Source organism: Uloborus diversus, chromosome 4 (assembly GCF_026930045.1).
Source record: "Uloborus diversus isolate 005 chromosome 4, Udiv.v.3.1, whole genome shotgun sequence".
NCBI classification, from domain to species: domain Eukaryota; kingdom Metazoa; phylum Arthropoda; class Arachnida; order Araneae; family Uloboridae; genus Uloborus; species Uloborus diversus.
Genome location: NC_072734.1, coordinates 152,779,274 through 152,795,367, shown reverse-complemented (window position 1 = coordinate 152,795,367; position 16,094 = coordinate 152,779,274). Strand labels below are relative to the sequence as shown.

Genomic DNA, 16,094 nt, shown 5'->3' with positions numbered 1-16,094 from the left:
GCTGGAATGAAATTTATTCCCTGTAATTAGTAATAAAAAGTATGTTCCCCGCGAAATGGAAATCCATATAATGATCATGCTAGAAATACGATTTTCCTCATTAAGTGGAGTTTAAAATATCAATTTATTGAAGTAAGCAATAAAACGCTGTGGTTCATAAAAGTTGTTAAAAAGCCATCAAATTGATTACTTAAGTAAAGGATCCCCCCCCCCCAAAAAAAAGAGGGTCTTTTATTTGCAAAGCTCGAAAAATCCAAGACCAATCATCTAGAATTTAGTTTGCTAACTTTATTAACACTCTTAATTATTTCTATAACATTTTTTTGGCAACGATTGAAAAGCCTATTGCACCATCTGAAGTATACAATAAAAGCACGTGATGTGAAAGCTTTCAATTACCATAATTCCATTGCTTATCATTGAAAGTATTGCACTTGACGAATCATACGTTAGTGCTTAAAAAGAGTAATGCATAATTATAACGCTGGTGCAAAAGATACAATAAATCAAGTTTCATGATGTTTTCAATAGTTCCTTTGCATTCTTACAACACGTATAGCTATCACAGGGGGTAGATATTATTGAGATTGCTTCCTTGACATTATTTTTTGAGAAGTATTCAGTTAAAACTTTTCTACGTTTGAATATGTTTATTCCGAATGATTACCCAAATCCAAACTTTAAAATGTACATTTTGCTATTTGAAGACACTATTTTTCAGCCAAAGTACTTGATTAACAGACAGTCGTTTAGGTGTTCGGAGCTACCGTGATAATAGTCGCATAAGTAAATATATGCTAATGTAGTCCAAAAAGCAACCAAGCGTAGACCCAGTTCTTTTAAAACTGTTAGAAAGCCAAATTGTATTCTTAGTTCAAACAGAAATGAATCCATTAATGTTAGTTTTAAATAAAGAACGACAGAGCTTCCAACAAATCTGCCATTTCCCCAATGAAACATTTACAAGCAAAGAGGTGTAAGTACGAAAATAAAAATTTGCAGATTACTAATTAAAATTCTAGAAGAAAATCTCCTCTGCATCGAAGAAAGAGATGGCACTAGTAGACCTGGTAGGTGCTACTATACATTTTGATTTAGGAAAGCTTACCAAGTGTTTGATCTTTGTACGTGTTGGGCTGAAAAATTGAAAAAGTCCACTTAAATCCCTTTGCTTCTCATTGCCTAATATTGCCTTTCAAAAGAGCGAAATCTTGCATCTGCTTTTAAATGATGACTCTACTGGGAATACATTCTTCATTCAGCTAGTTTATTTTTCCTTCTAATTTCTGCTTCTATTTCCTTTCTCGTCTACTTTTGGAATATTCTGTCCTAAAACTATTTGAAGCAATTTCGTTTCAATAAGCGAGAGTTTCAACAACGCAAGAGTATAATTAGAAAAGCGTTGAACAGCAATAACATAAGATTTTTTTTCCAGACAGCAGAGCAGTTGGAAAGAGAGTCAATTCATTTCGAAATGTATTTAAATGTCGAAAATCATTAGTTTGTGAATAAACGTTAAGAGTATTTCTTAATTTTTATTTTTATATCGAATGTATTTTGTTAAAGCATAGCCAGAATATACCACCTGGGAGGAGGAGAGCATGGATAGTCCTTACATGTGCATGAATTTCTGCTCTAGGAGTGGTTTAAATGTTAAAACAAATAGATTTCGGGGTTCGACCTCCAAAACCTTTCTTGCTGAGCCCCTGAAATAAATGCAAGGCACTGCATAGTCCAACCGAAAACAAATGACATTGGTAAATCATTTTAGAAAAGCATTCCATTCCTTAAAATGGGTAGAAAGAAACAAGAACGCTGACATTATTACGAGTTTAACGACATTTCGGCGATATGAATTGTATTTTTTTAACAAATTTCATAAAAAATGAAAATTTCAACGCGGACAAACACGAGGCAATATTGTAGCAAACCGCTTGAAAGTTACCGCCTACATCATTTATTTTTTTATTTCATTGAATATTTCAATTGAGATTGTTGTAAATATTTTCAGTGAAATATTTTAATGCCTAATTTATCATTTGCTGATTACAGCCCTTGATGTTTATTTTTACTACAAAAATGACGTATGTAATTTTGATTACTTTAATGCTTAACATTTAGAATTAATTGAAATGGAAAAAAAGAACATATAAACTTAATATATTTTTTGTTATGTGATTTTTTAGACCTGAAAAGTTTAAGTTGCAGTAACAACTGCAACAAGTTGGCGAAAAATAAAAATAACAAGCTTTGTTTTTTATTGCAATCCTACTCTCGCCAATTGTCAATTCAAATTAACTATAGGTGTCACTGCAGCCTCTGATCAACGGCTGCTAAAAGAGATGAAACCATGTCCCATCCGCTTACGTATGATGTGACCTAAACAATGACACATCTGCCTTGACCGCACAGAATTGAAATGATTAATTGCCTCTTCGGTTAATTCCTTGAATTCCAAGATAGCGTTTTCAATCTCTAGTATCAATACCACACTTGCAAATTTCATTCTTCATTTTTTCTCTGCGTATCACCCCTTCATGAAAATGCATTCTTCTGGCATGGTCATTGGTCAAAGGCCGTCTCCTGCCTGCCAGACTTTAGTTTCTTTTAAATAGCAATAAAAGATATAAACAGGGGCATAACGGGGGAAGAGAGGGGGGAATCTTCTAGAGCCCTTGAATTTAAAACTATTTCAAATGCTAATCTAGTAAATTTTTAGGCAAGGACTGATGACCAACCCCTCTCCCTCGTCCGCGATATAAATTTCTGTCTGCGCTAGGGAGACAATCATTGATAAATTTTAAAAATATGAGCAGCTAACTGCATGTAAGGAAAGAAGAGAATCATGCAATCATGTCCCAAACAAACAATTCAAAATGAACCATTTTAGAGCGACGTCAACCATTGTGTATGGTTTTTTGTAAGTGGCTCAGGGGCGGATCCAGAAATCTTTGTAAGGGAGGTAAAGTTTCAATGAACAGACCTGAATCGTAAAAAAGTATCAGTAAGCAGGTGTGCCCATCCCCCTAAAAGGGACGGAGCACCTCTCATATGCTATGGAGCACCCTCCACCCCAACTGAGACAAAAATCCTTTCAAATTGCCACCTCCCCTTCTCCCTAAAACTTTCAACGGCGCAACCTGTACCATGGGTCATATTCCTTCAACTTCTCATCAAAAGTAACATTTTTTTAGGCAGACAGGTTGATCACGATGAAAAAAGCACGCGCACACACACACACATGTGGTTTGAGATGGAAGAGTACTCTGGGAAAACGTTAAGCTTATTAGAGATGATTCTTCTTTTGAAAATGAACAAAAACTCAAAATAACAACAGCCCAGTAAACGAACCCAGTCATTCCTTTGAATTATGATGCGCTGAAAAGAAATACCTTGCAGAATCAAGTTTTAAAAAAAAGTAAACATTGACTTCACGTACTATTTTTTGAATCTAAGAAATTTAACTTCAAAAATGATCATAATAAAATTCTTGTCACATGGGGGTCAGCTGACCCTTTGAACCCTCCCCTGAATCCGCCCCTGAAGCGGCAAAATACTATTTTCCAAAATACAAAGCATTATACACGTTACACGCTTGTAAATAAACATATCTGCTCAATCAAGTAATTAGAACTAAACATGTTCATTATGACTGAAATTTTTTCGCCAAGATTTAGAATCAGTCATTCCAGAGCACAGTCAGAACTAATGAATCATAGATGGTATAAATATCTTCGCCACAGAGCAACAATAAGATATCTTACTATTATTCCGAGAATTAAATATCTTACAGTTGCTCTGAGGCGACGATAAAGGATTTGAAACCAGCAATTTGCGCTAATTCAACTTAGGATAAAACTATCAATTGAAATGGCTTTTTAAAGCAGTATTTCTGTTTTCTCTAAGTTCGATCAACATAGATCAAGTTACTTTCCGAAATGTCCCTTCATTCGATTTTAACAATTCATTATTATCGTTTGGTCATTAATTTAAAAATAGAAAGATTTTAATTTTTCTTCAATTTGAACTACTTTAAAAGCATTTGAATGAGCCAATCGAGTAAATTGCACCTGGGCACTTAACGGAAGCATTTGAGCCTGTACTAAACTATATCCAGTAAGATACTGCCCTTAAGCCAGGGCTAAAGTTTTAAAACGACATGCGATATACCGGGCAGCCCGGTTATCACATCCGAAGACGGCAGGTTATTCTTTGTTAGGGACTCATCAGTCTTAAAAAGTGAAGAACCAAGCTGCAGGAATTTGTCATCTCGTTGAAGCTGAGAGAGCCAACAAACTGGTGACTAAAGTAGAGCTCGTAGCCATGGTGTGGTTCAACCATTGAAGAAAGAAAAAATGGAGGGAGTGAAGACTTTCAGTCATGAAACCAAGATCCCAAGTAACGTGATAGATTTTAAAGCAAAGTGTTGGAAGAAACCAGGTTTATTTTGCTTCTTTCACGCAAAACGTGCCAACTATTCGTCGTTGTTGAGTCACGTGACTTGGGGGTCTTTGGGTCAGCTTGTGCTAAGCCAATGATTGGCCTTACTCCCACTATTTTTATTCCTGCTCTAAGGGTTCAAACCGTAAATAAAAGGCGAATCCTGGGTATTAATCAGTAAGTCATTCCCCTTTAAGAATGGCTAAGACTGCAGTTTCGTCCTTGTTATGGAATCATCGTTCTGGAATAGTGAATAACTAAGCTGCAGGCATTTGTCACCTCATTGAAGCCGAGAGTGCTAACAAGTTGTTAGCTAAAGTAAAATTTAGCTCACAAGCGCGAGTCAGCAGCCATGGTGCGGTTCAATTCGTAAATTGAAGGCAACGTTTAGGTATTAAGCAGTAATTTACCACCCTTAAGCCAGAGCTAAGACAGAAATTCTTGCAACATACCGACAACTCGGTTATCTTATCATGAGACTGCAGTTTCGACCACCTTGCCATGAACTCATCAATCTGAAATAGTGAATAATCGAGTCGGAGACATCTCCGGGCTGACGGTATATTGCATGTCTGAACTATATCAGTTTAAAAGAGACTGGTTGTCCGTCAAATGATTTAAATTTAAAAACAAAGCTTTGATCTAACAGAAAATTTTGTTTTAACTATTTAAATCATGTGTAATTTAGCTCGAGGTGTTTAAAGTAAACAATGCGTGCATTCAGAGTAATTCAATAGGTATTTTATAGGTAAGAGTTCACTTTATAAATAAGTAATTGAACATGTCACTTATTTATGTCAACAAATTGTGTACTAAAGCCAATAAAAATAAAAGAGGAATAAATCCTTCAAACAAAGCAGTGAAAACTTTTACATGTTTGAAATTAAATAGTAATAGCACTAACAAATAAATAGACATAATTGAACACGCCTATTTACTTATGTTAACAAATTGTACTCTAAAGCCAATAAGAATAAACAAGAAATAGATCCTTCAAACGAATCAGTGAAAACTTTTACGTGTTTGAAATTTAATAGTAATAACACGAACAAATAAGTAGGTACAATTGTTACGCTGTTGTTATGCATAATTGGCAATTAGGGAAATAAAAATCTATAAATTTTGCTTTGTTACTTGGATTTAGACATTTTAAATAATATTTTGTTAACTGTAAATTCTTTATTGAGAATTCTAAGTTACATAAAAAGAAAATAATAACTAAGTGGAAGAAATGTATATATATTTCTGATATAATATATATATAATAAATATATATAAATATAAATATAAAACATATAAATGATATAAGTCTGATATATATATATATATATATATATATATATATATATATATATATATATATATATATATATATATATATATATCAGACTTATATCATTTGAGATGGTATATCTTCATAAAACATCGCATGAATGCTAAATAAAATTTACCAAAAAAAGAAATGTTTCTAGAAGATAATGCCGTTTAGTACTGCCGACATTTGCAAGATACATAATTTTACATTCGATCGGGAAGTGCATTTTAGGCGATGTTTATTTATGGAAAAAAATATTTGTCAAAAAATAAATCGAATGATAGACTTCTTAATAAGATGCTAAAAAGGAAGTTGGAAACTGAAATATGGAGCTTTGATCTTTACCCAAAATGAAATAGATTTAAATACCAAATTATATGAAATGTAAAAATGTAAGTTATTTCATAATTTAAGAAGATCGTAAAGCATTTCAGAGTATACTTTTTATAAAGTAGATTTTATTCAAATTTATTCATTTCTCTTTTCGTGGGCAATTCGCATAAGAAAAAACTCCTTTCATTTTCATGAAGGTAAATGCGATCATATTCAAAAACATTTTTAGATGAAAAATTTAAAATTAAAGCTAACAAACTTTCCGTTTGTGCTTACTGTTTATGCATTAACTAGTGGCACCCGCACGGCTTTGCTCATAGTAGAAAATTAAAAGGTCTTTTGGTTCGCCTGTATTTACAAATATTATATGGTGAATTTCTCGTCAACTGGCTTGCCCATGTTACATGCCCTTGTGATAACTTGGTAACTTACTCGTCCATCTTATGATAATTTTTTTCGGTAAAATGTTCTTAAAATTGGAATAGAGAAAGAACAAAATCGAATTTTCAAAAAATCGCTTCGAGGTGCACACCCCCGTGCTAAAAACTAACTCTGTGCCAAATTTCATGAAAAGCGACCGAACGGTCTAGGCGCTGTGCGCATCACAGAGATCCTGACAGACAGATATCCGGACAGAGAGACTCTCAGCTTTATTTTTAGTAAAGATTAAATTGAATAATTAGTTGCAACCATAGCAGAGAAGTAATTATGCTGTTTATGCGAGCTTTTATAAAACATTACATTCTGTAAGTATAACTGAAAAGGTAGAATATACGAAAATTTTACAAAGTTATCTCAAATAAAATATGCATCTGGCAAACATAACGTTAATGTCTAAGGTTTTTAAAATGCAAAAACATGGTTACCCTAATGATGCATAACAACACAAAATGTAATCGATATTTAATGAGATCATAGAGTTAATCAGGGTTCTGAAAAATAAAGATGGGGAAAGTTTTCTCAAGGAAGAATAGTGAACGCATTATGAAGGGCATTAAAATTAAGAGGACTGATGCTTTCATACAATATTATTTTCCTTGGCTTTCCACGTGCGATTTTAATCTACAAGTAACTAAAATTAAAAATTATAAAAAAAACTGACTGAGTCGAAGATGTAGAATCAAGAGGGAAAGTTGAAAATAAATTTTAAAGCCTTATACTATTAAAAATCAATTATAAGTATTTTATTTGTTAACAAATAGAAACTGGCAACAAATAAAAAATTTAAACCAATGCGTTTTCTTTCCTAGTCGGCCAACAATGAATTCGGTTATCATAGTGTGAATAAAAGCAATAGCCATATTTAAAATTTGCTTTAAAAACATTATAATTCGAATTTTATGCAACATGGAAGTTCCAAGCACATTCTATCAGACGTAGAAAAAAATTATTCTTTATGTAAGTAATACATTTTTAAAATTTTAAATATGTGTTCACTGCAAAAACCACGAAAAACCTAGCGAAGAATACTCTCGATAAATTCTCCTGTCGAATAAAAAAAAAATCAAAAAAGTCGCTCAGGTTTGTGAGGGCAAAAAAAAGAAAAAGAAAAAAAAAAAAAACTAATTTGAATTCTGAAATTTTTAATTCAAATTTTGTATTTCGCAATCAAGAGTTTCGGCAGGACATTACTCATTGGATTTATTGTTTCTAGAAACGGCTTCTGTCCCTCCAAGCCTGCCCCTTCTCTTAGGCGGTATTATAGTTGTGTATGTGTAGGCGTGCGTGCGTTCATGTGTAGGCTAGGCTTGTGTGTGTGTGCGTAGTCCTGTGTGTATGCACAAAGGCGTAAGTGTATGTGTGCAAAGGCGGGTATGTGTGTGTCAAAGTGTATGTGTGTCAGTGTGTACGTGTGTATAGTCTTGCGTGTGTGTGAGAGAGTGTGTAAGAGCGCGCGAGTGTGTAGGACATGGATTCCAGGTATCAGTGGTCAGGACTAGAGGATGCAAAGGCCAATGGGCGGTGGCGCTGCAGAGGCCCCGGTCCAATCTGAAGAAGGGACTGGAACGTCAAGGGCGGTCAAGTAAAAACAATTTGCAATCGCGATTGCTCAATTTAAAAAAAAAGTGCATCCATTTAGGCGTTAGAGTGCCACATACAGACACCCAAACACGCACATACACAAATACAAAAATACACACACACGTCCAACCTTTAACCCCTTTCCTTTGTGTGTCGGGGGTTAAAAACCGAACAAAGCAATGCAAAATGGCGGACGTTTTAACACTAAAATTGCGCAGTCTATCGGACACATAATCGGACAACACTCACTTAACCAACAAGCATGCGAGTAGGTTTGCATCGGGAGTGAATAGGTGCTGTAACGAAAATAAATTCTCTTTTCAAGTAAAGTTGATCACGAACTTAGGATTCAACTATTTTTCATTGGCATTCCAGTGTACTCGAAAATTTAGTACCCTTTTTACTTCCCGTTCTTTTTGAACATTTTTTTTTGTTTGTTTTAGTTTTCCCAGTTTTCCCAGTTGGAACCTTTGCTCTCCTTAGATGGTACTTTGCAGACGAGGAGTAAGTATTTGTAATTATATTTTCTTATTTCAGTAATCTTTAAGCCTGATAAATATTCTTTGAGAAATTAACTGACCATCTGTGCAAATAGAGCTTTTTCTACTTCATATAACCAGTATTTAATGCTGAAATGCATTGAAAACAGGATAACTACTATTAATTGCATTTAATGTTAGAATTTATGTTGCCACTGACCTTTAATCAAACTTTTCAGTGATTCATTACGATTAGTATTTGAATGCGTTTTTAAAAAGAAGACACTAATCGTATGGGATTCCATAATAAAACTGTATCGAAATACAGTGTGATTTCAATTTATGTCCAACTTTTAAAATGCTGTAAAAAAAGAGCCACTGGTCAGAAGGACTTCGAGTTTTAACTGAATACATTTGATGAAAGGGGAAAATTACGTAATAACAAAAAAAAAGTTCTAAAGTTAATGAATCTTTGAAAGAAGTATCGCACTCTGCTGGTCAAGGTCGGCGAGGACGTTAAGCTGTGTCGTAGCAACGTTAAATTCCTTTCGTTAATGGAAGAATATCTCTGTTGCGATGTCTGCCATGAATCTGACGAAAATGATAGGAAGATTCTAACAGACATGTTCTTTTGAAGTGAAATCGGGAAGTGGGGGAAAATTAATTGCTTCGACGTCATTAGAAGATGTGACCAAAGTAATACAGAAAAGAAATATCTTATATATGCCGTATAGTTTCTGACTTTTTCAAATACAGTAGACCCTCCTTTTACGCGGTAGTTACACTCCACGGAAATGCCGCGTAAAACAAAACCGCGTAAATTGAGACTTAAAAATGGTGTTAACATAGGGGTTAGGTTCCGTAGCTGAAAAAAAAAACATTCTAATGATAGAGAAATGTATGGAATAAGTTTAATGTTTACTTATTCCAATACACACGCACAACGTGTATTAAGAAAACATGAATTAATTTAGTGCTTATTAAAAGGAGCTGTTTATGTTATTCTTTGGGCGTACAATATTTTTTATTCTCTGTAGTTCTTTGCGGCGCATTAACGCTTCCATGATCACTCGCTTAATTTCCGTGACGGGATCTTCTTTCACTAATAAATCAAATCATTTGCCATTGTCTAGGAATGGTTCAAAATTCTCAGTATGAAAGCTTTAGGTTGTGTGTCATTGATGTTGTCTATGGTTTGTTCTCCCTTTGTCACTTCTCAAAAAGTTCTTCCTGTAAACTCCAAATTGTGCGAGTTGAATAATTTTACTTCAGGAAAGAACTCTGGAACCAATTGCAAAGAATTTCTCCAGTTGCCCAAGCTCGCTTATTTGCATATCAAAATGCAGTTTATTACTTGTTAACGATCTCAGGAGTTGGATTTTTGAAAGACGGGAAAATTTTGTCTGTTTGCAATGCCGGATCCACGAAAAATCGAAACTCATCCGCGTAAAATAAAATAAAAGTGTCCAATCTTAAACAGCGTATAATCGAAACCGCGTAAAATAAACCCGTGTAAAACGAGGGTCTACTGTGTATCCAGTTCAAACTTGAAGTCATTCTGGACAGCATTCTTTTTGTACAGCTGTAACGAGGAAATCACTTGATTGCATAACAACCTCCTTTGGACCGATTGGCTTTAATTACTTTTTTTTAAGTTTTGGTTAGTAAATCTAAGTAACATTAAGCCAGTATCAAAGGATTTAAGTTTTCGAAATTGATATATTTGCTGTTAGAGATGCTTGTAAACTCTTCGACAAATTCCCTAACTAAAGGAAAGTCTCCCTGAGTTTTCCGAGATGATTTCGCAAATCTTTTGGTCACTGGTGTATGTAACCGCTTTTGGCGCTATTTTAAGAAACAAATTTTCAAAGTTTCTACTATTCAAGGAAAGAGGATACATCCTGATGATCATCGAAGTTATAGGAGCTGTCCTCACTGTACAGACATTGAACTCTCTCCCATCCATATCTTTGACTGCCCTGCCATTTTGGCGAAGCTCTTCAGAATTCATCCTGCTCCCCCACATCAACTTCTCTATCCCTCAGAAGTTACTGATGTGGCAGTGGCTGTTTTGGACACTTTTGGACCAATTTGATTCTATCGCACTGTTCCACTGGACAAGACAGGCACAATATATGATGTGTGAAATTTATGATTTCGGAAATGTTCCTTTTTAACCTCTGGTGAAAGGTTTACTCAATCCTTAGAACTTTCACTTTACTGAAACCTCAGTGATGATGACCTCAGTTAAAATGATTTTTTCCACAAACATACTTTATTTATAGAAGAGAAAAATTTAATCGAATAAATTCTTAAGTTAAGCATTTAGCTTCACAAATTGACGTCAAAAGTTTAAAATGTAGTGTAAGTCTCATCACATCATTTTTCTTCGATAGGAATATCAAATTGCTTGAAACATATTTCAGGAAACATGTCTGTCAAAATCAAAGTAATAGTAATTCATTGGAATACAATTGTTTTTAGACTGTATATTGTGATTTAAAAGGCCTTATACTTCTGTAATGGGCTAGAAAAAGTAAACCACAAGCATATTGAATAAATTTTTACTTCTATACGAGATGAAAAAAAAATTTGTGAACATCTTGTTCCAACTTATTGTTCTACTTGTTCCAACTCTTGTTCCATCTTATCCAACTAAGTTATGGTAACCAACAATGTTATAAAACACAATGAATAGCATCACTAAAAATTGGTTTTAAGCACTTAATTGATTGTACGTTCTTTACCGTAGTTTTATATTTTAAGAATAAATGACCAATCTCTTTTAAATATCATCATTTGTAGACAATCCATATGATTAATGCTTTTTCAGATGCTGGGCAGTGCCTGTGAATCCATACGAATGGGTCACGAACAGTCCAAATCTCTTGAGCCTTGTAGTAAGCAAATAATTTTATTTTTCTTCCAATACTTTCGCATTATTCGTCAAATTTCTAGGTTTGCACAAAAAGGGGGGGGGGGGGCGCGGGAGTTCTCATACAAGTATAATTATAGAACACTACAAAAGTACTGAGATTTACTGCTAAGAACCAATCAGAAATAAAAGCTAAAATTTTAAATTCGAGGAATAACGGGCAAAGATAAAATCTAAAAATGTCACACTGTGCAAGTGGATCCTTTAGTAACAATAAGGTAAAATTTACCATGATTGTGTGATTATAGCATACTCTAATGGTTCGGTTTTAGGTTACAAAGAACAAAAGAAATATATGAGAGATATGTACGTTGTTTTCCTTTGGTTTAATGTATCTTAGCTTTGATATTCTCTGAATATATCTTGTTTTATTCAGAACTAGTGGCACCCGCACGGCTTTGCCCGTAGTAGAAAATTAAAAGGTATTTTGGTTCGCCTGTATTTTTACAAATAATGTATGATGAATTTCTCGCCAGTTGGCTTGCCTATGTTACGGTTCCACGTTATGAAAACTTGGTAATTTACTCGTCCATCTTATGATAATTTTGCTCGGGAAAGTGTTCTTAAAATTGGAGTAGAAAAAGAACAAAATCGAGTTTTTGAAAAATCGCTTCGAGGTGCGCACTCCCATGCTACAAACTAATTCTTTGAAAAATTTCATGAAAATCGCCGAACGGTCTAGGCTCTATGCGCGTCACTGAGATCCTGACAGACAGAGATCCGGAAAGACAGAGGTGAGATCCAGACAGAGAGACTTTCAGCTTTATTATTAGTAAAAATAAAGATACTTGTAAAATGTTCTTTCGCTTAGTTGCTTGCATGAAATTAGCCAATTTCAAACATGATTTGCGCAATGCTAACTAGTTGTTTAAGTTTCATGTTTTTCTTTTATTATTATTATTTTTGTATTTCCCTTTCTTTTCCTGTTTAGCACTCAAGGATTACTTTTCTTTTTTTTTTGCACATTGAGTGGCATGCCGCTCCACTTTAAAAACCATCATTTGAATTGAACAAACATATAATCATACGTATGTTCATGGCCCCACTGAATACGCTTACGGGCCTCGACAATTTTTGACTTTTCTGTGTTAAACCGATGCAGCTCATGCATTCGCCAATCAATGTCAACGTCTCAATGCAACTCATGCATCCACCAATCATAATCAATGTTTCAAAGTTTGTTTGTATTTCTGGTTGAGCGTCGCCCATTTTGACCGCAAGAGGCGCCACTGGGAACACCTGCATTTTTGTTACCATGTGTTTCAGCGATTGCCACGTCCTATAAAAATTAAGTAGGGCCATGGTATGTCACAGTATCTCCTCGATAATGGTCGGGAGATCAAGCTTGAGTTAGGTAGTAAAATTCGGTAAAGTTTTTGGTAGTAGATTTTCTATGAATCAGCAAAACCCAGTATGATCTCTGGGAGAAATTATAAGTGCACACCTGAATTTTTAAAAGCTATAAGAAATTGGCCATTTTCCGTCCGTAATTTTCAAGATATCTCAGTTCTTTGTTGAAGATAACGCAGGTGTATTAAACATTTTGGCAGACTTTCCTATCCCCGCACAGTAATTCGATTAATACAAGCTAGGTAGACCAAATCAGAAATGCATCATTTCGTTACACAAAGTTAAAGTGTTCCTAAATTCATGTGATTTAATTGCTCAAGATGAATATAATTTATAATGGCAAGTGTTTTTTTCTAATTTAATTACTCTATCTAATAATTAAACAATATTTTTTTTTAAAAAAATGAAGTTAAACGAAGAAGTTTTTGCTCATTTAAAACCTTTTAAGTGATGGTAATGATTTTACCCGTTTGTACCCGGGCTAAACTTTCTGTATATAATTGCTGCACTTTCCCTATTATTATTGAAGCGTATTATAGTCAGCACATTCGAGTACAAGATTTTTCCTACAGAGTACTTTCTTTCGAGTAGGGATTTCTTTGAAGAAGGGTTGAAGCCCCCAAAGCTTTGGTTAAAAAAATATGTTGTACTCGAATGTGCTGACTATGATATGTCTTATTAACGGGAAAGCAGCAGCTACTATATACAGAAAATTTAGCCCGGATACAAATGGGTACAAGTCATTACCATCACTTTTTAGTTTTAAAACGGGTAAAAAATCCTTCGTTCATCTTTAAAAAAAATTACATTGTATAACTATCAGATAGATTAATTAAATTAGGAAAAAAAACACTTACTAGTTTAAATAACATCCATCTTGAACAATAAAATCATATGAAATTAGGAACACTTTGATTTTTTGTGATGAAATAATGTCTGGAACTCAAATACTTTATTCTATTACAAACGGATACCTACCTTTGAACCTTATTACTCACGTGACGGAAGAGAATTAGACGTAAACAAAATAATTAAGTATAATGTTTTCGTTTATTGTTTACATTATCCCAATACCAAAGTTTAGAATTTTGAACATGACTTTTGTCCACCTAGTTTGTACTAATCGAAACACTGTTCCCCGCACTGAATTTTAACTTCCATAAACACACAGACAGAAACATGGAACTCCGAACAGTATGGAATACTCCTAGCATATCTCACATTTATCAAGTCGAGAAAGCATTTCTGACCACGCTTTGCTATAAATTTTGAGTTGTCAGGAGACATCCTACCCTTCTTAGGAGTTCTGAAACCTTTAACTGAGATATATATGTTCACCAATAACAAAACACATATGCAAAGTTTAAAACTACAAACGAATTTTATATTCTTTACATAAATCCAACTCTAAAATCAAATATTACTCTTTTTTATTCTTCCGAAATTATTTCTTTGCAATGTGTTGGTGACATTTGCTCTGAATTTCAAAGCATTTTTCAACTGACTGGAATTCGCAAGCATTTATACGTGAAAATATGTAAAGGCAATAACGGCATAAGTCAAAACTTTTCCTTCTGTAACTTTTTTTACGTTTGTATTCGCAGTTATATACTTTTAGCGAGATATTTGGTGACTTTCAATAAAATATATGTTTGTTATCTAGTGTGTTGCTCTTATTTTTAAAATTTATGGTTGGTTTTAATCAATCAAAGATAAACTAACAGTAAAATCTGTTTCATGTGTTGAGTATTTCATTTAGGAAACAGCTTAGTGATACGAAAGAAAAGCAATATTTTTTCCATTAGTACAAAAGTTGCATAGAAAAGAAAAAACAAAATATTTAAACATTAAAAGTGAACCCATGAATGATGGATTTGATGATAAATTTTCTTGTGACGCTGTTGAATAGCAGTGGTTTAAAAAATCTTTGTGAATTTAATTTGGTTTTATAGCATTGGATTTTGTAAATTTGTAGAAAAATGTATTTTGAATCGAATCCATATTCAATCTCGATGGATTTTAAGAATAAATGCTGGTGTTTTATTTCTTCTTTTTGATTAAGATTGTAGCAAAAACATAAAAACGAAACAAAATCCTGGAAAGGGGGAACCTGATCAAGAAATATCATTGCTGTTCTAAGAATTCTCTGATCTCCATGAAAAATACCTCTCCTTCTATTCTGCCTTTTACGTATAAATCAAATATATCATCAACTTTAACTTTTAGAGTTTTTGATCTGGGTTTGATTGGCAAGTAAAAAAATTACAAGGATCAACGTATTTTTAAACAATCTTTTTTGTTAAGAATTATAGAGTATTCCTATCTTCTGTTTTTTTTTTAATGGTTTTTATTGCATTTCCATGAGCAATATGAAAAATATAATTCATGTTTTTCTTAACATTTTTTTTATTAACATTTTTTTTTCATAACTATGCGCATTCTTTTGCTGATATTTATATTCATCTAAATTACTTCATAAAGCATAATGCATTTTTCATTTTGAAAAAATCTAAAACGGCTTAGAGTAAGGATGGGAGCCTTTTTTTTAGCCAGAGGCTTAAATACGGTGTTAATTTTGTCAAAATGTTATCAATAACAGCTCGCAATATTTCTCACATTCAGGGTTCGTTTACCAAAAAATATATATATGCAAGAGTCCCGTATTTTTAGGAACTTATTTGCATGCATAAAAGTGCTGAAATTCTTTTTAATCTGCAAAATTGCACCGAAGAGAAAGTGCTGGACCTAAACTTCCGTGTAAATGAAACCCTGTTTAAAAGCAACAATTTTGAAAAGTTTCATAAATTTCTTTAGACCATTTTTCCTGCGACATTCACCCAGGGTTATGTTGTTGTGCATTTGACTCATAACTTCTCTCCCAAATTCATTTTTCTGTGTGCCTGTTGCAGCTCAATTTCGCATTCCTGTGCAATATCATCCGCGTCCTGGTGACGAAGCTACGAGCGACGCATACGAATGAGCCGAGTCAGTTCAGGTGAGAATTTCTATTGCAAGTTGAATTCGGATAAAACGTAAGCAAATAAAATTTCGCTAAATTTTGTGCTTTAGAATTTATACTATTTTTCTATGCATAGTTTAAAAAAGTTCAAAACATATCTGAAGGTTTTATTCCTTAGCTTTAAGCATTCATACGGGCTTAAATCATTTAAAAATGATTGCTAGCATGTTAAATACTCGTCATATATATTGAAATTGATTT

At 33.7% G+C, this 16,094-nt stretch overlaps 1 protein-coding gene across 1 annotated transcript in view; it reads left to right on the top strand.

The window, feature by feature from the left end:
• Positions 1-15,873, top strand: part of LOC129220927 (calcitonin gene-related peptide type 1 receptor-like) — a 45,886-nt gene extending 30,013 nt beyond the window's left edge. Inside the window, exons 9-11 of the mRNA XM_054855363.1 lie at positions 8,554-8,614; positions 11,423-11,489; positions 15,784-15,873. Coding sequence (XP_054711338.1) covers positions 8,554-8,614; positions 11,423-11,489; positions 15,784-15,873 — 218 coding nt within the window. The remainder of the gene's footprint in view (positions 1-8,553; positions 8,615-11,422; positions 11,490-15,783) is intronic.
• The last annotated feature ends 221 nt before the right edge of the window (positions 15,874-16,094 follow it).